Source organism: Dendrobates tinctorius, unplaced genomic scaffold (genome assembly GCF_039654945.1).
Source record: "Dendrobates tinctorius isolate UK_male_01 unplaced genomic scaffold, ASM3965494v1 ptg000089l, whole genome shotgun sequence".
Classification (NCBI taxonomy): domain Eukaryota; kingdom Metazoa; phylum Chordata; class Amphibia; order Anura; family Dendrobatidae; genus Dendrobates; species Dendrobates tinctorius.
In genome coordinates, this window is record NW_027361757.1 from 11496067 (window position 1) to 11521396 (window position 25330).

At 41.3% G+C, this 25330-nt stretch overlaps 1 protein-coding gene across 2 annotated transcripts in view; it reads right to left on the reverse strand.

Annotated features, from left to right (window-relative positions):
• The window catches only part of MICU1 (mitochondrial calcium uptake 1), a 402009-nt gene that overhangs the window by 291084 nt on the left and 85595 nt on the right, over positions 1–25330 (reverse strand). For both annotated transcript variants that reach the window (XM_073585810.1, XM_073585809.1), the window contains exons 4-5: positions 19106–19268; positions 2383–2426 (exon numbers count right to left, since the gene is read on the reverse strand). In XM_073585810.1, coding sequence (XP_073441911.1) covers positions 2383–2426; positions 19106–19268 — 207 coding nt within the window. The remainder of the gene's footprint in view (positions 1–2382; positions 2427–19105; positions 19269–25330) is intronic.

The window sequence follows — 25330 nt, forward strand, 5'->3', positions numbered from 1 at the left end:
ACTTTGCAAAATGCCCTCAGCCTTTTGTTGAGAGGCATTTATCAGAATGTGTACACCTGCAAGATGTCACCAGCAACTAGTTAAATCATTAGTTAGTTGGTGTTCTACCAGTACAGTTGAGAGGTCCCATGGTCCCGGTGCGGCCAGCGTCCTGAACCCGAATCGATGGTCCAGGAGCAGCCAGAGTCCTGAACCAGAATCCCTGGTCCAGGAGCGGCCAAAGTCCTGAAACCCAACCCCTGGTCCCAGTGCGGCCAGTACCTGAACATTGTCTTCTAGTCCCAGTGCAGCCAGTGCCTGTACATTATCCCCTGGTCCTGGTGCAGCCAGTCCTGTATTCAAATTCCCCTGGTGGCGGGGCAGCCAGTGCTGTTCCCCAAGTCCACTAGGCCCAGTGCAGCCAGTGCCTGAACATTATCCCCCCGTATGTGTGCGGCCAGTCCCTGATTCAGTATCCTAGACCGTTGTGTCTGAACATAGCTTTTGTCTGGTGTCAGCGAACCTGACCCCTGAGGTCAGCATTTTCATTACCAGGATCTGCCTAGGACTGGTACCTGGGGGCTACTTGCAGCCCAGTCTGTCTCCACCATCAATAGCTATAGTGAACACCTTGTAGCTGCTTAACTATGCCCCTTGCTAGGCAGGCCCGGTCCTGCAGCACAGTGAGTCCACAAATCCACGTGTGCCACCGTTGGGATTAACACCCTTTAACAGACTGAAGTTTACACATATATAATCAGTCTATGTTATAATCGCACATGTAATTTATGTTTATGTGTAAACTAAAGAAATAATAACAGAGCATAATAATAAAAAAAGGAAACTTTCACGTGATCACAAAGTTGGAAAACCATAGAAATAAATATAACTATATTAAAAGGGTGGTCCGATACCTAAAATGTTATTTATAAATATCTATTTTTAGACCCAAAGCACTTTTGTAATTACCCTCATAATATGGCCTATGCTTCTTCCTATCCTGCTAATCCTTATATGTGTTTTCTTACTTCACTTTTTGTGACATTTCCCTTAAGAGGGGTCTCAAACAGGACATCACAGGAAGCTGGGGCTTAACTCACTTCCGCCCTCTGAAGATGTCCTGAAACCATAGCTCTGATAGAAGCTTTGGGAGAAGTGATGGAAACAACAACATTCAGCAGCTTACTGTGTTAGGAGAGGTCATGAGGGGGCAGAGATAGAAGCAGGGTGAGTGACACCAGCGCCGCAGCATCACCTCTTCATTCATGCTCTGAAATTTACAGTCAGCAGAGCAAGGGGCTGCTGTCACTCACATATCTTCTTTCAACCACCCCCCCCCCCCCCATTGACATATTTGAAGGCAGTGATAGAAGCTATGGGCTGGTGTTGGGGTCACTCACTCCATTTCTTTCTTTGCCCCATAAATACGTCTCCTTTCACATTAAGACGCTTCAGCCTGCAGGGACAGAAGCAGAGTGCTAGTGCTTAGGCCATTTCTCCCAGTTTCTTCACGGTTTCAGAGCATCTTCAGAGTGAGGCAATGAAACATGTGATGACTGTAACATATACCCCTCTAATGATGTCCTGGTCCAGGGAGGGCGATAGACGCGGCAGGGAAGAGAGTGCAGCCCCAACCTCCTGCGACATCCTGTTTGAGCATCTTCCCAAACAAAACATCACAGAAAGTGAAGAAGAAAAAAAAACACATTTGAGTATTAGCAGGATAGTGTGTAAAAGTGCTTAGGGTGTAAACACGGACATTTATAAAAGATCAATTTAGGTATCACACCACCCCTTGTATGATTAGACTGTAAAGGCCCCGTTACATTTAGCGATACACCAGCGATCCAGACAACGATATGACCTGGTCAGGATCGCTGGTGCATCGCTAAATGGTCGGCGGTCGATACTTACCGTCAGATGCAGCGATGATGTCTTCTTCCGCCCGCGTCCATGGCTCGCTCGTCGGCGCCAGCAGGAAGCACACAAAGAGAAATGGACCAGGCCGATCTCGCACGATCAGCGAAAACCAGCGGGGGAGCCGGTCGGAGGTGAGTATCACATGTAGCGATATCGCTAGTGATATCGCTGCTGCGTCACAAAATCGGTGACGCTTTAGTGATATTGCTAGCGATATCGCTATGTGTAAAGGGTCCTCAATGCTCTGCAGGTTCCCACCAATTATAAAGAAAGTGATGGGGACAATGTGAGCCAGGACTTTCTCTACCTGGCCACACTGTAACCACAAGAGAAGCCTTTATGGAGTATATGCAGATTTGATAAATTCTCCTATAAGGGTGAAAGACATCCTTAATATTCTACAGGTACCCAGTCATTACATTCAGCATTGTTTAAAGTGATCAGTAATTGTATGAATTGGAAAAGTATGCAGATTTTACCCACCTTTCCATCATATCGCTTTACGATAAACTGATCCAGGCCCAAATCTGTCACAAAAAAAAATACAAAAATGTATTTAGAAAAAGGCAATAAACTTTAAGATAAAAATTGGCGTACATAATTTGCTAGGATTATAAATTTTAAGAGACAAGATCACGCTGTTGTTAATTAACAAGTAACAAGGTTATTTTAATGGTGTTTGCACATAGTATTGTAAACATTAAGACAGTTCAGCCTCTCTGACTCTTTAATAACTTTATTGAAGACATTGATGAGGGATAACGAAATTGTCCTCTTGTAGCGGAGTTTGTGGATAGATATGGTACTTATTCCACCTGCTCATGTGATGCTGTGCTTAGGCATCATGGGATTGGTGTCACAAGTTATCTCTCAGCAAATAAACCAACCTGAAATCAGACCAGGAGCAGAAAAGAGTGCAGAATAGCAAGGAAATAGGCAAAATATTTGTATTTACCCTAACCCACCCCTCTTTTAAAACAGTTTTCAAAAGTGCTGAAAATGTAAAAAGTAATAAAAATACATTATCCTGATATATAGCATATGGGGCATCATTTCTGCCAGAAATTTGGAGAATTTGCCTAAGCAAATTTATTTCATTGTTTTTAAAGCCTGCAGTTGTCCATTGGGTATAAGCCACATCAATGAGGAGACTCAAGAGGCAAAGACTTCAATTAAAATATTAAGTAGCTCACAGTTTCTTTTTGTAATTCTGCTAAAAATTCAAATTTCATTCCAAAAATACCAACATTCAATTTATCAAAATTATCATTGCATCATACCAAAGAGAAATGAACACCACTGGGAGGCGCCTTCCCCTGCACTGGCTAAACTCTCCCTACCTATCAGCGGAGGTTGGAGCCCTAGGACCTGCGCAATTGGCCCCCCCACTCAACGACGACTCACCCTGCTACCCCTATAGTGGCAGGGATGTGATAAAGAAATGAAATACGTAGGTGAGAAAGAGAGAGCTATAAATTCTGATTCTTTTTGGCTTCAGTTGTAGAGGGTCAATGCTCTTCTTTCTTCTTAACTGAATAGCCCTATTCCTTCAAGGTGATTATGGGTGCCATTCATATTAGATAGGAAGGTCTATTGATGTACTGTCTACTGCAATCTATACTCTATAAGGACATATAATTGTCTATATTAAAAGCTGCATGATTGGTTGCAGTGCTTTGTGCATATTTTGTGTGGCTTGTGGTGTGTTATGGAATTCAAGCACTGGGTTTTGGTTTTAGGTCCATAATCACATATGGACTTGCTGGTTTGTTTTTTTGTTTTTGTCGAATTGTTTATTTTGTCTGGAATAATTTTTGGGTTATTGAAAATGGATTCTCTGATAACCTGGTATATTGAATGTTTGCTCTCTGTCATACATTAAGCTCCACATAACAAAGGGAACTTTTTATATGGAAAGCTAGATTAATTAGTGATCAGAATCTAGTATATCTCCTTGAAGGAATAGGGCGATTAATTAGTGATCAGAATCTAGTATATCTCCTTGAAGGAATAGGGCTATTCAGTTAATACCCATACCATCTGAAGAAGAAAGAAGAGCATTGACCATTTACAATTTAAGCTAAAAAGAATTAGAATTTATATCTCCTTGAAAGAATAGGGCTATTTTAGCTAATACCGTTATTATCTGAAGAAAGAAGAGCATTGACCCTCTACAATTGAAGCCAAAAAGAATCAGAATTTATCTCTCTCTCTTTCTCACCTACCTATTTCATTTCTTTATCACATCCCTGCCACTATAGGGACCTATAGGGGTAGCAGGGCGAGTCGTCGGTGAGTGGGGGGGCCAATTGTGCAGGTCCTAGGGCTCCAACCTCCGCTGATAGGTAGGGAGAGATTAGCCAGTGTAGGGATAGGCACCTCCCAGTGGTGTTCATTTCTGTTTGCTATGATGCAATGATAATTTTGATACATTGAATGTTGGTAGTTTTGGAATAAAATTTGAATTTTTAGCAGAATTACAAAAGAAACTGTGAACTTTTTATGAATTAGTCTTTTGTGAGACATTTTTTGAAACTGTGATTTAAAATATTAAGTAGCCGGCAACACCGCCGAATAGCTAAGCCTAAAGGAGTCCAGCCAAATTGGAGGAGTCTCCACGGTCCGGATTTTCGGCGATTTGGACGGAGCAGAAACCCCGCTCGGCCCAAAGCGCAGCCCCCTTCTGTACACGCAGTGATTCCGGATGTGCTCATTGAACACATCCGGAATCGCCGCAGCATATACACAGAGTAGGCTATTTACTTTGCGGAGACAGAGCGTCTCCGCAAGGTAAACAGACATGCTGCGGTCTAAAAAGAAGCACCGCATGTCCGGTTTCGCGGATGTGTCACCTACGTATTAGGACGCATAGTGGAGACGGGTTTTCATAATATCCCCTCCACTATGCTGTAACATCTGGCAACTGCGGATTGAACGCTGTGGCTGTACGCAGCATTAAATCCGCAGCAAATCCGGATGTAATCCTGAACGTGGAAACATACCCTTAATGCCTAAGGCCTCATTCAGACGTCTTGTGAGGTATCCATCTTTTTCACTGATTCCACACGTTTCCACTATATCCTATGGGGCTGTTAACATATCCAAGAATTGTGTGCCCGTGCAAAACACACAGAGACATGTCCATTTTTTGATGAATGACAAGGGCCAATACAAGTTTATGGTTCGGTTATCAACACATACAACACAAGGATGGTATCCTTGTGCCGTCCAAGTTGAACATTGAGAAGTACAGGAGAAGCTAGTATCTTTCTTTATCCATCCATGGAAAATACTGATAACTCAATGGGGGTAAAAACGGAAACATGGATGATACACGGATGGTAAAAACGGAAACATGGATGATACACTGCTGGTAAAAACGGACACACTGATGACAAACACTGATGGCAACGGCACTATTTTTTCAAGTACAACCTTTGACGCCACATAGGCGTCATGAAAAGTCGTGCCAATAGAACCCATGGAGCCTATGTGGCGTCATGAATTGATTGAACCCCTGCGGGTCGGGTGACCGGTGTCACTGAAAGGTCACCCGACCCGCACACAGAGGACACCTTAGAGTTAACCCCAGGGGGTGTGGCTTAGCCCCCCACTTGCCTACATTCGCTCTGATTCACTTTTAACAGCCATCAGATTTGTAATATTTCACCAGTGAAATTTGGTGAAATACTACAATCCAGCCATGGCCGATGATGCAATAGCATCGGACATGGCTGGACACCGAGACCCGCCCCCCCCCCACACACCAACTGGCGGGGGCGATCGGCCCCCACCACCGACGGACGGCGGCAATCGGTCGCCCCCGACGGACGGCGGCAAACGGTTGCCGCCGTCATCATCTACTCCCCCTCCCTTTCCCTCCGTTTCCCCCCACCTTCCGATCCCCCCCTCACCCCCCCCGGTACCTCCAATGTCCTGCTGTGGCTCTCAGGGTCCCGCCGTCCTCGATCATGGGCACCCTCATCTTGGAAAATGGCGGGCGCATGTGCATTTTCCAAGGTGGCGGCGCCCATGAATTTGCCGGCTTCCCATTCATTTTTCATTTTGATCACTGTGATAAACTCTCACAGTCATCAAAATGAAAAAAAAAGTAAATACACCCCCCCGTTTATCACCCCCATAGATAGGCACACATAATAAAATAAAAAAAAAAAAATTATTTTTCCATTAGGGTTGGAATTAGGGTTAGAAATAGGGTTAGGGTTAGGATTAGGGCTAGGCTTGTGGTTAGGGTTAGAGTTGTGGTTAGGGTTATGATTTGGTTTGGGTTTGGGGTGTGTTGGCGTTAGAGTTAGCACTGAGGGGTTTCGACTGTTTAGGCACATCACTGAGTCTCTGAACGCGACATGGCGCCACGATTTATTCCAGCCAATTTTGGGTTCAAAAAGTCAAACAGCGCTCCCTCCATTCCAAGCCCCGACGCATGCCCAAACAGTGGTTTACCCCAACATATGGGGTATCAGGGTACTCAGGAAAAATTGCACAACAACTTTGGGGGTCTAATTTCTCCTGTTACCCTTGGGAAAATAAAAAATTGGGGGCTAAAAATATGATTTTTGTGGAAAAAAAGGGATTTTTTATTTTCACGGCTCTACGTTATAAACTTCTGTGAAGCACTTGGGGGTTCAAAGTGCTCACCACACATCTAGATAAGTTCCTTGGGTGGTCTAGTTTCCAAAATGGGGTCACTTGTGGGGGAGCTCCAAAGTTTAGGCACACAGGGGCTCTCCAAACACGACATGGTGTCCGCTAACGATTGGAGCTAATTCTCCATTCAAAAAGTTAAATGGCGCTCCTTCCCTTCTGAGCCCAGCCGTGCGCCCAAACAGTTGTTTCCCCCCCACATATGGGGTACCAGCGTACTCAGGACAAACTGAACAACAACTTTCGGGGTCCAATTTATCCTGTTACCATTGTGAAAATAAAAAATAGCGGGCTAAATAATCATTTTTGAGGAAAAAAAATTTTTATTTTCATGGCTCTGCGTCTATAAACTTCTGTGAAGCACTTGGGGGTTCTAAGTGCTCACTACATATCTAGATAAGCTCCTTGGGGGGTTTAGTTTCCAAAATGGGGTCACTTGTGGGGCGTTTCTGTTTTGGCACATCAGGGGCTCTGCAAACGCAACATGATGCCCGCAGAACATTCCATCAGTCTGCATTCCAAAATCGCACTCTTTCCCTTCTGAGCTCTCCCATGCACCCAAACAGTGGTTCCCCCCCACATATGGGGTACCAGCGTACTGAGGACAAACTGTACAACAACTTTTGGGGTCCAATTTCTCCTGTTACCCTTGTGAAAATAAAAAATAGGCTAAAAAAAATCATTTTTGAGGGAAAAAATGATTTTTTATTTTCACTGCTCTGCGTTATAAACTACTGTGAAGCAATTGGGGGTTCAAAGTACTCACCACACATCTAGATAAGTTCCTTGGGGGGTCTAGTTTCCAAAATGGGGTCACTTGTGGGGGAGCTCCAATGTTTAGGCGCACAGGGGCTCTCCAAACGCGACATGGTGTCCGCTAACGACTGGAGCTAATTTTCCATTCAAAAAGTCAAAAGGTGCTCCATTTCTTCCGGGCCCTGCCGTGCCCCCAAACAGTGGTTTATGACCACATATGAGGTATCGGTGTACTCAGGAGAAATTGCCCAACAAATTTCAGGATCTACTTTATCCTGTTGCCCATGTGAAAATGAAAAAACTGAGCCTAAAAGAAAATTTTTGGTGGAAAAATTAAAATGTCCATTTTTTCCTTCCACGTTGCTTTAGTTCCTGTGAAGCACCTGAAGGGTTAATAATCTTCTTGAATGTAGTATTGAGTAGCTTGAGGGGTGCAGTTTTTAGACTGGTGTCACTTTTGGGTGTTTTCTGCCACATAGACCCCTCAAAGTGACTTCAAATGTGAAGTGGTCCCTAAAAAAAATGGTTTTGTAAATTTTGTTAAAATGAGAAATCGCTGGTCAACTTTTAACCCTTATAACTTCCTAACAAAAGAAAATTTTGTTTGCAAAATTGTGCTGATGTAAAGTAGACATGTGGGAAATGTTATTTATTAACTATTTTGTGTCAAATAACTCTCTGGTTTAACAGAATAAAAATTCAAAATGTGAAAATTGCTAAATTTTCAAAATTTTCGCCAAATTTCCATTTTTTTTCACAAATAAACGCAAAAATTATCGATCTAAATTTACCACTAACATGAAGCCCAATATGTCACGAAAAAACAATCTCAGAATCGCTAGGATGCATTGAAGCGTTCCAGAGTTATTACTTCATAAAGGGACACTGGTCAGAACTGCAAAAAATGGCCAGGTCATTAGGGTCAAAATAGAAAGAAGACCGTGAGCACAACTCAAGATGGTGCTAAGGTTAGGTTCCCAAACCGTTAAAGCAACATTAGGGTCAAAATAGGCTGGGTCATGAAGGGGTTAAACATGGACATGGGAAAAAGACCTAATAGATGCTGGCTGGATTGCCAGGCATTAAGGACCACACAAACTAATTGCTAAGCCTCAAAGATCCCCGGCTAAACTGTTAATCAGTGGAAGAATGAAAACAAAGCTGTTGCGTATAAAAAGTATTTTTTCTTCTTTTTGCTCTCTGGGATTTACATATGTCTGTAAAAAAAATTCAGTTTACATAAATAACTGCTGGGAATGAGGTGCGCCATTTTAAACATCTGGTGAATTATCATCACAATGAAATATCAGCTAAATGATGCAATAATTTCCCTCATTACAAGCAAATCCATCTGTCACTAATTCAGAGATCTTTTTTGATGATTTTGCATTATGCTCCAGATCACATATGTAAGCTTTGGAGCTTTTGTTTTTATAAATTCTTTATTTAAGAATGTTATTACAGAAATATTGACAAAATACAAGTCAATATAATCAACATTCAAGTTTCTTTATGAGAAGGGAAATTCAGGAGGGGAATTGGGGAAAAAGGGAGGGAAGGGGGAAATAGGATTATCATAGGAAAAATTCAAAAAACTCATACCACAAGATATGGCCTTCCCAAAACCTTGTCTGATGAACAAATGCACATGCAGGCCATTCAAAGTAGCATGAATATGTGGCATAGCATTGTCATGTTGAAAGATGGGTCCTTTGGAGAAATAGCCATCCCACTACAGTAATACCAAGGCTGGAAAGAAGACTAGAGGGGTTAGTCAACCTGATATTATGCCACATAATTTCAATGAGTAGGATAAAGACATTCCTCTTCATGGAGTTGCCCACAAAGTCTTATCAGATTTTTAGAATGTCGCGTAGTGATCCATTCTGTACTACAAGAGAAACTGGATGCCACATACCAAGCCAAAATCATTTAGAGGCCTTCAACAGGAGCCTTGAAAGTGTTCCAGGAGCTGTTTTTCAAATCAACAACACCAGGCCGCATGTTTCTTATACTACTTATGAGCAACCCAATTTGGCCTAAACGTCCTAACAAGTCCTTCAGCATCTCCGAACTTGTCTCCCATCAAGTACATCTGGGACATCATTGGTCTGAAGGTGCAAAAGGAGCTGCCAGCAGCAGATTATGTTGATTTGTGTGCCCAGCATTGCTGAACATTCCTCAGACAACCATTAATAACCTCATTGATAGCAGCTAAGATCTGTAAGTAGGGGATTTCTGCACAGGCTTATTCACTATACTGAATAATTTCCCGACGACCAATGTGCGAAAATTTTGCATGGGCCAACTAGTACTGAATATTTTGAAACATTTTGAAAATTTTGCCTCTAACTTTTCCATCCCATTATCATATGTCTATTAATCCTGTGATTTCCATAATTTCACAACTTTTTCTTCTTCGTGATCAATATTGAAAAGTTTATATGCTTTTTTTTGCCGTAAAAGGTATCTCAATCAATCTTTGCCTGAACACCCGATTTTTGGTTATAATTACAGTCACATAGATATCTTGAAACTATATAGTGTCGGGTGCACCACAATTCATAACGATAAGTGAAGACAGTGAGGTGCTACATCAGGTAGAACAAGAATGAGATGGGGCAAGAAGAAAAGGCTACCTGAGTATTAGTGCACACTCACAAAATTCATGAAGTATAAAAGAATGATTTTATTGAATTTACTAGCCGAGCGTGAGTAAATCCTTTGCTGCCAGATTAATAGTGGAGAAATGCTTCTGTATCCTCTTGCGTAGTTCTTGGGATGTTTGTCCAACATAAATCTGTTGAAAGGGCATAAACAACCTGTTTTGATTTGCAATTAATGTATTGTCTCAGCCGAAAGATGTTATTGTCAAGAGGATTACAGAATACATCCCGCGTCTGATGCATGTGTTGGCATATACTACGTTCCCCACAAGCGAAGGATCCATGTAAAGTAATCCCCTGATTTAGTTTATTTGTAGGTCTCCCATAGTGGCTTTTCATGAGCTTATCCCTGAGATTTGGGGCTCTTTGTGCTGTCAATAAGGGCTTACTTCCCACAATGGTTTTAGTTTGTGTGTCCGTGGAGAGTATGTCCCAATGATCCTGTAGAACCCCCCTAACCTGTGCCCATAGTGCATTCTTCTTTTGTTGTATTTTTAATTGTTTTTAGATGTATTTTTGTCTGGTGTTAGATGTCCAATAAAATCATTCTTTTATACATCATAAATTTTGTGACTGTGCACTAATATTCAGGTAGCCTTTTCTTCCTTGCCCCGTCACATATATATCTATCAACCAACGCTATAGCATTCTTAAGAAGCTTAAAACATAAAGGCTCTTTTGGAATAGAAAGTGTGATTATTCAGGGCTATCAGCCAAAACAATACACATAAATAAACCTCAATATCCATCACCTCTTTGTTGCACAAGATGAGAATGTGCCAGTTGTTTTGCCTACTCCTTACATGGAAGGGCAGCTTTTCAGTAATAACTATTTCACTAACAAAAAAATTAAAATCAAATCTTAAAAATTTTAATTCAGCAATTTTATTCTTGTTCAAAAGAAATTCCCTGGTGACCAATATATTGTAAATAAAAGGACTTTGTCAAACTACCCATGTCTACATTTAAGTTTGTAAGTGTCCTAGAAACTTTCATTGCGGATAGTCAAAAGAAGGATAGTGCAATCAAATCCACTAGGTATTGAGACTGCCCTGCAAAACAAAACCTTCAAGCATCTGGATGTGTAACCATGAACATAATCCTTCACGTGCTCGGTCCATCAGCCTGACAGGTGGCCATTTCTTCCTTGACAAAATGATACAAAGGATTCCGGACCATTTCATGACTTGTCACCGGTACTAGAACAGCAGCACCGGCCTTAGGGAAACAACTAATGACCTTGTTTTCTCTTAAAAAAGGTAACATGCCTGACCTTTTCCGAACACGGAATTCAGGAGCTGGAAGTCTTGTTATTTTATTTACTGGGCTATTTTAAAAAATAATGGTTTTACAAGGCGAGTGGTTTAACCAGTGATACTGCAGATGGAAATTTTTATACATTTATTTTTGCAATATTATTTGTACAGAAAAATAAAGAGCAAAAATAAGACTTTTCTACTGATTGTCACAATATAAAAAAATGTAACATAAAATGACACTGGTGGGTATATTTTCAGGATGTATATGCAGATATAGTAACATGGCAACTGTCCTTCTGGTGTATATAGGAGTGAAACCTTCAGCACTAGATCTTGTGATGACTAAAATAAGGTATGGAGTCTCAAGGGTCCTTCATTCTTAAAGGATAACCGTGCTTTTAAAGGGAACCTGTCAGCAGGATTGTGCTGAGTAACCTACAGAGTGTCAGCTCGGCGCCATTATACTGATTAAAAGGATACATTGGTTGATCAAATCTGTCTTGTGGCTGTTGTTTAACCCCTATCCGACTTCAGGCGTAATAGTATGCTGATGTCGGACACCCCCCACATTGATGTGGGCTCCGGCACTGAGCCCACATCTTTTCCGGCACGTCAGCTGTTTTGAACAGCTGACATGTGCCGCTAACAGCTACGGGTGGAATCGCAATCCACCCGCGGCTGTTAACCCGTTAAATGCCACTGTCAAACTGACAGCGGCATTTAACACGCGCTTCGGGCAAGCGTGCCAGAAATTCCGCTCATCAGCGCCCGTGTCACATGACAGCAGGGCGCCGATGGGTTGACATGACAACCATAGGTCTCCAGCAGACCCCTATGGTTGTCACTGCCGGAGTGGTATGAGTGCCACCCAGTGGTTGGTGCTCATAGCTAGTCAGTAATTCTGCTACATACAGGTAATCGAATCATCACCTGTATGTAGCAGAGCTGATCAGATTATGGCAGATTCTAGTCTCCCATGGAGACTATTGAAGAATGCCAAAAGTTAAAAAAAAAAGTGTTTAAAAAAAAATGTTTAAAAAAAAAAATGAAAGGTTCAAATCATCCCCCTTTTGCCCCATTCAAAATAAATTAAAAAAAAACAAAAAACAGACAGACATATTTGGTATCGCCGCGTTTAGAATTGCTTGATCAATAGAAATAAGACGAGAAAAGAAGTCAAAGACGCCAGAACTACGTTTTTTGGTCACCGCATCATTGCATTAAAATGTAATAACGGGCGATCAAAAGACTGTATATCTGCACCAAAATTGTATGTTTAAAAACGTCAGCTCTGTGCTCAAAAAATAAGCCCTCACCCAACCCGAGATCACGAAAAATGGAGACACTACAGGTATAGGAAAATTGCGCTTTTTTTTTTTTTTTTTTTTTTTTTTTTTTTTTAAACAAACAAAAAAGAACCTAGACATGTTTTGTGTATGTGAACTCGTAATGATCTGGAGAATCATAATGGCAGGGCAGTTTTAGCGTTTTGTGAACCTAGTAAAAAAGCCAAAACAAAAAACAATTGTGGAACTGCACTTTCACAGCACTTGGAAGTTTTCTTTCCAGATTTCCAGTACACGATATGGTAAAACCAATGGTGCCTTTCAACAGTACAACTCGTCCCACAAAAAACAAGACCTCACAGGGCCATTTTGACCCCCCAAAAAAAGTTATGGTTCTGGGAAGAAGGGGAGCAAAACATGAAAATGCAAACCCAAAAATACCTCTGGTCGTTAAGGGGTTAATATTCATTTAAGTTTTGGGTTAATGATGTTCTCGTGCTCCAGGACATTCTGTGGGGAGGTGTGTGTGGGGGGGGGCTCACAAGGTGATCCCTCATTGACCTGCCCCCTAGTTGAACATAGTGATTATATATACATATTGAAAAAAAAAACCTTCCGCAGGCAGATGCCAGCCGTGGCCCCTGCGCTGCAGCATAATAGCATATGTACTGTGTATATAATTAATATGTTTGAGGTTCTCCTGATATTCGAAAAAAAAAAAAAAAAATCCATTTGAAAATGGCACCCACCAGGGGCCATTTAGGAGGTAGGGGGAAGGGAAGATATGTCTGATAAGCATGAAATGAAGCATATTTCTCTGATAAGAGATCTTCCAAAGTTTCTGACAAGCACCAGTACTACTGATTTATGCACAGTTTGAAGAAACGGAGTAAAAAAACATCCACCAAAAAAGATAAGACTAGATAAAAATAATGAATCAAATATCACATAGATCACCCATTGCAGATGGTGGCGCCCTCACCTCTCACTGCTGGCCCCTTTGATGCGCATTTCGCATGGCAGCTTTTTCAAAAAGGTGTGGGTGCCACCATCTACAATGGGTAAGCAGGATTAACCCTTCGGGGTAGATGTGCCTGGTGCTTTTGTTACTGACACCTTTTTGATCTTTCACCAGCCTCTTTTACCATGCACCCTATTGTTAGTGCTTGTATTGAAATTATACATGTGATCCTGCACACTCGTGGTTATAGGTCACCCACCCTCCCCTTGCTTTACCAGCATATCTCCTCGGTATTTTCCTCTTCGTGCTGTATTATTCGATAAACAATGAATTTATGTTATATTTAATTTATTATTTTTTATCTACTGTTATCTATTTTGGTGGATGTTTTTTACTCCGCCTTTTACTTGGCATTATTTCTGAGAGTATTCCGCTAGTTTCACTTTTCTTGGTGATTTATTCAGGGAGAGAGAGACTTTTTCTTCTCTCGGTCGCAGCGTTACAATTTGCTTATTTGATTATTGTCTTAACAGTTTGATGAAAGTACAGTTCTTTTTTAATCTTTAATTAATCACAGGTTAGTTAGTGACTGGGAGTGTGACATAGCAGGAATGAGCCACACACCAGGGTAGTCAGACAAAATAAAAGGCCTGGGTCAAAAGCACCTACCAAAAATCCTAAGTGGGCAAATTCGGTAATTTTTAAAAAAGTGGAACTGAATAAATTTTATAGGTTGCCTAGCAAAAAACGCACTTTAGTCAATGACTTCACCAGGTCTTCATACCCTGGGGAATAGGGGATGAGGTCTTCTCTTCTGCAAGTCTAGTGATGCATACTGAAGGCACGTCATCCAGCATGGTATTCTTCGTTGGAAGGATCGAACTGGTCTCTAGTTACTTGGGGTGGAAATAAACGGATGCATTCATTTAGTTATACAGGAATAATTAAAAAGCTATGTCAACTGCTAGCAGATTTATTGGTTTTCCACTCTAAAGACATAAATGAACCCTTGCAGGAAGTAAATGTTACATGGCTGAGAGGCCAAGAGGTTGATGCAGACAGATAAGGAGCAGCTTAGTATGGGAGCTAGGTGGCTGCTGGGCCGCTTGCTGGAACCCTGCCTGCATGATGAATGGACACAAGCTGACAAATTGCTGTCTGCATGCTCTTCTGCGGTGCGGATAGCTGAGATAATTGTTATATTTCCCAGTGCCGGTCTCTCTCTTAAGGGTTTCACCTGTCACTTTCTGCCCGATGATGAAGCAGCTGCTGTGTCCGTTTTCTTTCCTCACCCGGCGATGTTACACACTTCCAATGAAAATACTCAACTGCCTTAGAAATGTTTCTTCATTTTCTCTTTGCAAACGAATGAAATAAACGTCTATCGAGGTAATAATGGACATGATGGAGATATGTAACACTCTGTTTCTCCATACAAATAATATCAATCTCAGATTACGTGGGTAAAAAAAGGTCTATGCAAAAACATTTCAAGGGCTGGTGTCAAGATGCAGCTTCAGGAGCTCAACACTTCCAGCTCCTCATCTGCTGTGCCGGAGAACGGTGTGATCTAGAATATTAACAATTGGCACCAGTGGCATGGTCGCACTGCTGGTCTGTACAGGGCGCGCTTCCAGGCTGCTAGCAGAGGCAGCTTTACACTATCCGCATGGGAGAAGCACTGGGACACTGAAGAGGGCCGGATCCATCTTCTATAAAGCCACACGCAGGATGGAAAGAATACAACCCGCTTGTGCAGCATGTCCTTGCCTATATAACCAGGTACTCTGGGCCTTCAGGGTAGCTGGTAAAATAAGCAATGAGCTGTACATTAGAACACAAAGAAATTGCTCTGTTCTTAAGGGGTTAAGAGCAAAGTTTCTCCTTTTCACAAGCACTATGCAAATTCACCTATTTAAGAACTTGAGACAACCCCCTGAATAAGAACAGTTTCTGAGACACAAAGCACAAATGTAAGATAATGTACAATCTTGAGGTGTGAACAGCAGAACTAAAGAAAATTCTGTTCTGTATTCAGCTCAGTCCGACACTCCCATGGAGACTGAATGATGGAGCCGCACACCCGTGTGACCTGCACACCGCGCCATTTACCAAGGGGACCACTGTTCTTGTAATCACTGTGGGGCCAAAGTTTTATACAACCCTCAAAAAGGAACTCCTCAATCATCCTAAGGATAGGAGACAAGCTTAGATTTGGAAACAACCTCCTTATCCCCTATAAGTCTGTGCCAATTTCCATTTTTGAGACAAAAAAATATTCAGAATTGAGAGTCCTCAGTGGTTGATACCTTTTAATGGCTAACTGAAAAGATGGTGACACATTGCAAGCTTTCCAGACTACTCAGGTCTCTTCATCAGGCATAGAATAATACAAAATCTGAAGTCACATATTTATACACAGCACAGAAATAATGCAATAGATAAGACAAGTGACGTGAAGCAGAACTGTCAATATGGGAGAGGGAGAAACATAAATATTGGACCAGTACATAGATAAGGAGTCTGGATGTTTTATAGTCCTCTGATTGGGGTCTCCTAATGTGTTGTGATGCCCCCACCAGGTCTTGAAAGCAAATTCCTTAATTGATGTAAAAAGACATAAATCCATATTTTTGAGACTTCATTTTTCCATCCCCTTCTTCTCCGAGCCATCATTTTTTATATATCTGTCCACAGACATATGAGGGCTTTGCTTTTTGCAGAACGAGATGTACTTTTGAATGGCACCATTCATTTTACCATACAGTGTACTGGAAAATGGAAAATAAATTCCAAGTGGGAAGAAATTAAGAAAAAACGAAATTCTGACATTGCATTTTTTTTGGTTGCCGATCGGGATAAATATTTTTATATTTTGATAGATCTGACTTTGCTAAACGCGGCTATGCCTCATACATGTATTTTTGTAATATGTTAATTTTTAATTGTGGAAAAGGGGGCCGATTTTAACTTATGTTTTTTGTTTAAATATTTTCATTTTTTTTTTAAACTTTTTTTTCTACACTTATCTATTCTTAATAGACTTCAAGATGTGATCATTCGATCGCTCATTCTATATACAGAAATGCCACAGCATCACTGTAAATAGCCAAAATCACGGTTTCCTTCTAAGCTCTGCACAGATTTCAGAGGCGTTCCCCCCCCCCCCCCCCCAGCTCTCATAGCAACCCATCGGCGACCAGCGATCATGTCTCGGTTGTGCCAATGGTTGAATGAAGTGTCACGCCCCCATGCCGATGCGTGTTATATAACGCTGTCAGAGACTGACAGCCTTATCCCGCAGCTTAATGCAGAGCTTCATTTCACCCACGAATGTCATTGGTAGGTTCTGGCTGTAACACACAGCAATGACCTGACGAGCATGGGGTGCGCTCACCCAGTGAGCCCGATCCTTACACCCACGTATTACTTGCTCAGTACATGTATGGTGGATGTTGTGAAAGGGTTAAAGCAAATCTTTTTTTTTTCATTAATGCACAAACTATTAAAGTCTCTATAAATAAAAATGCTAAATAAAAGAGTAGCCATTGAATTTTCTGCAATGCATGCCACTTTTATCAAGGTGGTCCCTGCTGCACCCCTTACAGGTCACTACCACACTTGCCATCCTTCCTCTATGTCACAGCTGTTAGCATCAGGATCTGCACTAGGTAAATCCAACATAGATTTTGAAGATAATCTGTGACAGTAATCCAAGGATTACCTTTGGATTTTTGCAGTGAACTGACGTAGAAATTTGCCTACGGATTAGCTTTAGCGTAATTTTTTCCCAGGGAATGTGAATAGGTCATAGAAAGGCATACTCACCTGTGCTGGCGGTGTCTCCTCCTAGAAGAGCACTCCACCGTCATATGAATGAAAGGGTTATGCAACGTATAGATTTGGACAAATCCCATTTGGGGAATACAGTTAGGTCCATATATATTTGGACAGAGACAACATTTTTCTAATTTTGGTTCTAGACTTTACCACAATGAATTTTAAACTAAACAATTCAGATACAGTTGAAGTTCAGACTTTCAGCTTTCATTTGAGGGTATCCACATTAAAATTGGATGAAGGGTTTAGGAGTTTCAGCTCCTTAACATGTGCCACCCTGTTTTTAAAGGGACCAAAAGTAATTGGACAAATTAAATAATTGTATTTAAAATGTTCATTTCTAGTACTTGGTTGAAAACCCTTTGTTGGCAAGGACTGCCTGAAGTCTTGAACTCATGGACATCACCAGACGCTGTGTTTCCTCCTTTTTGATTTTCTGCCAGGCATTCACTGTGGTGGTTTTCAGTTGCTGTTTGTTTGTGGGCATTTCTGTCTGAAGTTTAGTCTTTAACAAGTGAAATGCATGCTCAATTGGGTGGAGATCAGGTGACTGACTTGGCCATTCAAGAATATTCCACTTCTTTGCTTTAATAAACTCCTGGGTTGCTTTGGCTTTATGTTTTGGGTCATTGTCCATCTGCAGTATAAAACGACGACCAATCAGCTTGGCTGCATTTGGCTGGATCTGAGCACACAGTATGGCTCTGAATACCTCAGAATTCATTCGGCTGCTTCTGTCCTGTGTCACATCATCAATAAACACTAGTGACCCAGTGCCACTGGCAGCCATGCATGCCCAAGCCATCACACTGCCTCCGCCGTGTTTTACAGATGATGTGGTATGTTTTGGATCATGAGCTGTACCACGCCTTCGCCATACTTTTCTCTTTCCATTATTCTGGTAGAGGTTGATCTTGGTTTCATCTGTCCAAAGAATGTTCTTCCAGAACTGTGCTGGCTTTTTTAGATTTTTTTTAGCAAAGTCCAGTCTAGCCTTTTTATTCTTGATGCTTATGAGTGGCTTGCACCGTGCAGTGAACCCTCTGTATTTACTTTCATGCAGTCTTCTCTTTATGGTAGATTTGGATATTGATACGCCTACCTCCTGGAGAGTGTTGTTCACTTGGTTGGCTGTTGTGAAGGGGTTTCTCTTCACCATGGAGACTATTCTGCGATCATCCACCACTGTTGTCTTCCGTGGGCGCCCAGGTCTTTTTGCACTGATCAGTTCACCAGTGCTTTCTTTCTTTCTCAGGATGTACCAAACTGTAAATTTTGCCACTCCTAATGCTGTAGCAATTTCTCGGATGGGTTTTTTCTGTTTTTGCAGCTTAAGGATGGCTTGTTTCACCTGCATGGAGAGCTCCTTTGACCGCTGGTTTCCTTCACAGCAAAACCTTCCAAATGCAAGCACCACACCTCAAATTAACTCCAGGCCTTTTATCTGCTTGAGAATGACATAACGAAGGAATTGCCCACACCTGTCCATGAAATAGCCTTGGAGTCAATTGTCCAATTACTTTTGGTCCCTTTAAAAACAGGGTGACATGTTAAGGAGCTGAAACTCCTAAACCCTTCATCCAATTTTAATGTGCATACCCTCAAATGAAAGCTGAAAGTCTGAACTTCAACTGCATCTGAACTGTTTTGATTAAAATTCATTGTGGTTATGTCTAGAACCAAAATTAGAAAAATGTCTCTGTCCAAATATATATGGACCTAACTGTAAATAAGAGTGGTTACATACACTACTCGTCAGTGTCCAACACTCACTTTCTGGTTGCTTCTCATTGGGTGTTATGGATCTCACAAAGTCTTGAGGCGTCATGAAGACTTCTGCTTCTCCAGACTCATGGATGACTTTCAAAGTTGCAAAATACCGGAATATCTTGTCTGGAGTTGAATAGGCTCGAATCCGATTTTCATATTCCATCACCTGATATGAAAAAGAAAAAACAAATCAAACCAACAAGCCGATTTCTAGTTTTTCTACATTTCTTTATTCAGTTCAAAATTAAAAGATCAATTTACCGTATATTGCATTATTTATTATTTTTGGAAGATTTGTGCATAAAAAGTACCGTAAAACCCAAGTATGCAACTGTACACCACACAGATAAAGGGCTTGTCTGGTTGTATCATATCGATGATCTATCCATAGGATAAGGCCATCGCTATCAGAGCAGGCAGGTCTGATGCCCGACATCCAACACCAATCAGGTATTATTTGATCTGACAATCACCGGATGTTTCTTTGCAGAGTGGCGCTACACTAATAACTGCAGTTCTGATTAGCTGGAAAGAAAGTGCAAGCATACTCAAAAGGGACACCACGTCACAGATGCATTCGGACGTATATAAAATAAAACACGATGGGGGAATTCATCATGCCCAGTCTTGATTAAAAGTCTTCTGTTGAGCAAGATGCTCCAAATTTATAACAAGCCACATCTCAACAAACAAAGGGCATAATTTGAGTTGCCAGAGCACTCCAATCAAAAATCTACTCCAGCCATAAAGGGGAGACATCTCTGCTATAATGTAAGACACGTTTTGAAATATATTCTATTGAATCTATCGGGCTGCACTGGGCCCTCATCCTACCAATGTAAGAAAATTACCAGGGCTGTTAGAAAAATGGCCAAAGTCCCACTGCTTTACTACAGGTGTGTATTGCACAGAAACCTAAAGCCAAGTGTATGATAAATTCCATCTTTAGTGGACATAGAAGACACACAATCTTTCCTTTCTTACCTATTAAAGCTATCAGATCTGCAGGCCGTTGCTGCTTGATCTGAAAGCAGCATGATGTAGGAGAAGAGATCCCGATTACAGCAAAGTATCAACATGCTGCGTTCGGCGCACACAGGCGCACCTTCAAAAGTGCGCAGCGCACGGCAAAATCCTGCTAGCGCATGGCCAGCGCATGATCTGCGCACCCTATGCTAAAGATAGGGTGCGCAGATCGAAAGCGTCCATGTGCGCTAATAGGCGGCGATGACCGGATGGGGCGGACAGGGAGCCGGGAGGGGGCGGGGCTTAGCGGCGGCCTATAAAGCGCAAATGTGAAACCAGCCTTACTGGGCTGCTTGCTGCAGTTTTGATAAAACAATAAAGCAAGAAAAGCAAAAAATGGACATACAGAAGATTCATCAAAAAAAGGAAAAAAAATCAATATACAGCAATAGGTGAAATTAAAACATAACTTTTACTCTGTTAGATAAAAAGCCTGAAAAGTGTATGTCACCCAAAAAATACATTAAAATTGTCGATTAAGTAAAGGGTCCATAATGAAAAAGGAAAAAACCCACTTCGACACACTATTAAGGATATAAATTGTCGAAATATGATGCGGAGTGGTGCGGCTGGCGGGGATGGTTTTCCCGCTGAAATGAGGCACTGATGTATAATTTTGATTTTTGTTTATTTGTGGAGCCATGTTGTTTATAGGCTCAATTTTATGCAAATATCTGTGTTTTGAGATTTCTTCTTTTTATTTATTCTTACACAGGAAGAGTTTTACCCTTTAAATAATTTCTGCTCTCAATGTAATTTTTACTAGCTTTATAAGATGTCATATTCTTTCTGTATTGATTCCTGAATGTTTAATAAAAAAGATCTGATTCAAAAAAAAAAAAGCATATAAATTGTCACCTAAATAATTATCAGAATAGATGACAATATATCACCAGGATACAGCAATTGGAAATTCACAGTCAAGCATATATATGCCATAACCCAAATTGCACATATATAATGTATACAAATGATGAAAGCCAAAAAGTAACGGCTACACACATGTATAAGGTGAGAAAAAAAGAAAAGAAGAAAATGGAACAGTCTCACCGCCAAGTTGAAGCAGAGTCGGGAGTCTTCAGAGATCCTATATCTTAGCAAGGGTCCCTGGAAAAGAACGTTGGGAAGACAATACCCTGTCGATCCCTATGGGGCTAGCAGTCATCTATCCCCCAAACTTCCGCCCTGACAAGGGCAGTCAACATCTAACCCTATATTGCACATGCCCTGCACTTTCCCTAAACAGGTGTCTCAACGCGTTTCATCCAAGCAAACTCTTCATTGGACTAGCTTGTCATAAAGTGCCATAGAGCTATAACTAGAGAGACATGTATCTTTCTACTCTCAATGCTGTCTGCTAAGTGCAGGGCATGTGCAATATAGGGGTAGATCTGGACTGTCCTTGTCAGGGCGGGAGTTTGGGGGATAGATGCCTGCTAGCCCCATAGGGATCGACACGGTATTGTCTTCCCAACGTTCTTTTCCAGGGACCCTTGCTAACATATACGATCTCTGAAGACTCCCGACTCTGCTTCAACTTGGCGGTGAGACTGTTCCATTTTCTTCTTTTTTTTTTTCTCTCACCTTCTTATACAGTTGTGGCCAAAAGTATTGACACCCCTGCAAATCTCTCAGATAATACTCAGTTTCTTCCTGAAAATGATTGCAAACACAAATTCTTTGGTATTATCTTCTTTTAATTTGTCTTAAATGAAAAAACACAAAAGAGAATGAAGCAAAACATTGATCATTTCACACAAAACTCCAAAAATGGGCCAGACAAAAGTATTGGCACCCTCAGCCTAATACTTGGTTGCACAACCTTTACCCAAAATAACTGCGACCAACCGCTTCCGGTAACCATCAATGAGTTTCTTACAATGCTCTGCTGGAATTTTAGACCATTCTTCTTTGGCAAGCTGCTCCAGGTCCCTGATATTTGAAGGGTGCCTTCTCCAAACTGCCATTTTTAGATCTCTCAACAGGTGTTCTATGGGATTCAGGTCTGGACTCATTGCTGGCCACCTTAGAAGTCTCCAGTGCTTTCTCTCAAACCATTTTCTAGTGCTTTTTGAAGTGTGTTTTGAGTCATTGTCCTGCTGGAAGACCCATGACCACTGAGGGAGACCCAGCTTTCTCACACTGGGCCCTACATTATGCTGCAAAATGTGTTGGTAGTCTTCTGACTTCATAATGCCATGCACACGGTCAAGCAGTCCAGTGCCAGAGGCAGCAAAGCAAACCCAAAACATCAGGGAACCTCCACCATGTTTGACTGTAGGGACCGTGTTCTTTTCTTTGAATGCCTCTTTTTTTCCCTGTAAACTCTATGTTGATGCCTTTGCCCAAAAAACTCTACTTTTGTCTCATCTGACCAGAGAACATTCTTCCAAAATGTTTTAGGCTTTTTCAGGTAAGTTTTGGCAAACTCCAGTCTGGCTTTTATAGGTCTCGCGGTAAGAAGTGGGGTCTTCTTGGGTCTCCTACCATACAGTCCCTTTTCATTCAGACGCCGACGGATAGTACGGGTTGACACTGTTGTACCCTCGGACTGCAGGGCAGCTTGAACTTGTTTGGATGTTAGTCGAGGTTCTTTATCCAACATCCGCACAATCTTGCGTTGAAATCTCTTGTCAATTTTTCTTTTCCGTCCACATCTAGGGAGGTTAACCACAGTGCCATGGGCTTTAAACTTCTTGATGACACTGGGCACGGTAGACACAGGAACATTCAGGTCTTTGGAGATGGACTTGTAGCCTTGAGATTGCTCATGCTTCCTCACAATTTGGTTTCTCAAGTCCTCAGACAGTTCTTTGGTCTGCTTTCTTTTCTCCATGCTCAATGTGTTACACACAAGGACACAGGACAGAGGTTGAGTCAACTTTAATCCATGTCAACTGGCTGCAAGTGTGATTTAGTTATTGCCAACACCTGTTAGGTGCCACAGGTAAGTTACAGGTGCTGTTAATTACACAAATTAGAGAAGCATCACATGATTTTTCGAACAGTGGCAATACTTTTGTCCACCCTCTTTTTTATGTTTGGTGTGGAATTATATCCAATTTGGCTTTAGGACAATTCTTTTTGTGTTTTTTCAATTAAGACAAATTAAATGAAGATAATAATACCAAAGAATGTGTGTTTGCAATCATTTTCAGGAAGAAACTGAGTATTATCTGACAGAATTGCAGGGGTGTCAATACTTTTGGCCACAACTGTACATGTGTGTAGCCATTACTTTTTGGCTTTCATGATTTGTATACATTATATATGTGCAATTTGGGTTATGGCATATATATGCTTGACTGTGAATTTCCAATTGCTGTATCCTTGTGATTTATTGTCATCTATTCTGATAATTATTTAGGTGACAATTTATATCCTTAATAGCGTGTCGAAGTGGTTTTTTTCCTGTTTCAATAGGGACCCTTTACTTAATCAACAATTTTAATCAATTTTTTGGGTGACACACACTTTTCAGGCTTTTTATCTCACAGAGTAAAAGTTATGTTTTAATTTCACCTATTGCTGTATATTGAGTTTTGATAAAACCCCTGCTCTGCCTGCTGCGGATCTACCAGTTCTCCGAATGCTGAAGTCTATATACATGCAGTCCAATTACCACAGCCCTCCCTATTCCATGCAGTCTGAATATGTTAATATTTGTGAAAGAATGGCTCATTCTAAAGGGGTAACTGACCAGGGTGGTACTAAAATAAGACAACATTGTAAAATGTCAGTTTGTGAAATATCTTCCATCCTAAATATTGCACCTGATGAAAATGCCATTATTGAAAAATGTAAGCATTTGAGGGAACCACAGCAACTTGGCCGTGAAATGGAAACCACAAGAAGTAGCAGAGTGGGGTCATCATAGCTGAGTCGCACACTGCATAAAAGTCTCGAACACTCAGGCATCTCCATAACTGAAGAGCCCAAGCCTCCTCTGGAATCAACCTCGCACGGTTCAAGACTCGTTGAAGGACAGTAGCGTGAAACGGCCGTACTCAACACATGTCTCCCGTGCCGATGTTTTTTACTCCAGAATAAAGCCTTTCATATCCGAAAGATGAATGCCATCCTTCATTTCTTCATATGTGGATTTTCATTACATAGTACTTTACTTTTTTTTTTTTAGGGGGGACTTGTACAGACAATAAAAGACATTACATAGTTATTAAGGTTGAAGGGAGACTTTAAGTCCATCTAGTTCAACCCATATCCTGTCCTAACTTGCCCTAACATGTTGATCCAGAGGAAGGCAAAAAAAAAAACCATGTGGCAAACAGTAAGCTTCACATTGGGGAAAAAAATTCCTTCCCGACTCCACATACGGCCATCAGACTAGCTCTCTAGATCAACGCAATATTAAGGAAACTAGTGTATATACCCTGTGATATTATACTTTTCAAGAAAGGCATCCAGTCCCTTCTTAAATTTTAATAGGGAATCACTCATTACAACATCATATGGCAGAGAATTCCATAGTCTCACTGCTCTTACAGTAAAGAATCCGAGTCTGAGTATGCTTAAACCTTCTTTCCTCCAGATGTAGAGGATGCCCCCTTGTCCCCGTCACAGGTCTAAGAGTAAAAAGATCATTAGAAAGGTCTTTGTACTGTCCCCGCATATATTTATACATTGTAATAAGATCACCCCTTCGATTCTCCAAACTAAATAACCAAGTGTAATAACCTGTCTTGGTATTGCAGACACCCTAGTTCCCTAATAACCTTGGTCGCTCTTCTCTGCACCCGCTCCAGTTGAGCTATGTCTTTCTTATACACCGGAGTGTGGTCGCACTAGTGACATATAGAGGTAAAATTATATTCTCCTCATGAGCATCTATGCCTCTCAATGCATCCCATTATTTTATTTGCCTTTACAGCAGCTGCATGACACTGGCCACTAAATATGAGTTTGTCGTCCACCCATACACACAGGTCTTTTTCAGTGACAGTTTTGCCCAGTGTTTTACAATTAAGCACATCATTATACATCTTATTCGTTCTACCCAAGTGCATGACGTTACATTTATCCCCATTAAAGCTCATTTGCCATTTATCAGCCCAAGCTTCTAGTTTACATAAATCCTCTTGTAATATAAAATTGTCCTCCTCTGTATTGGTTACCCTGCAGAGTTTAGGGTCATCCGCAAATATTTAAATTCTACTCTCTATGCCCCCTACAAGGTCATTAATA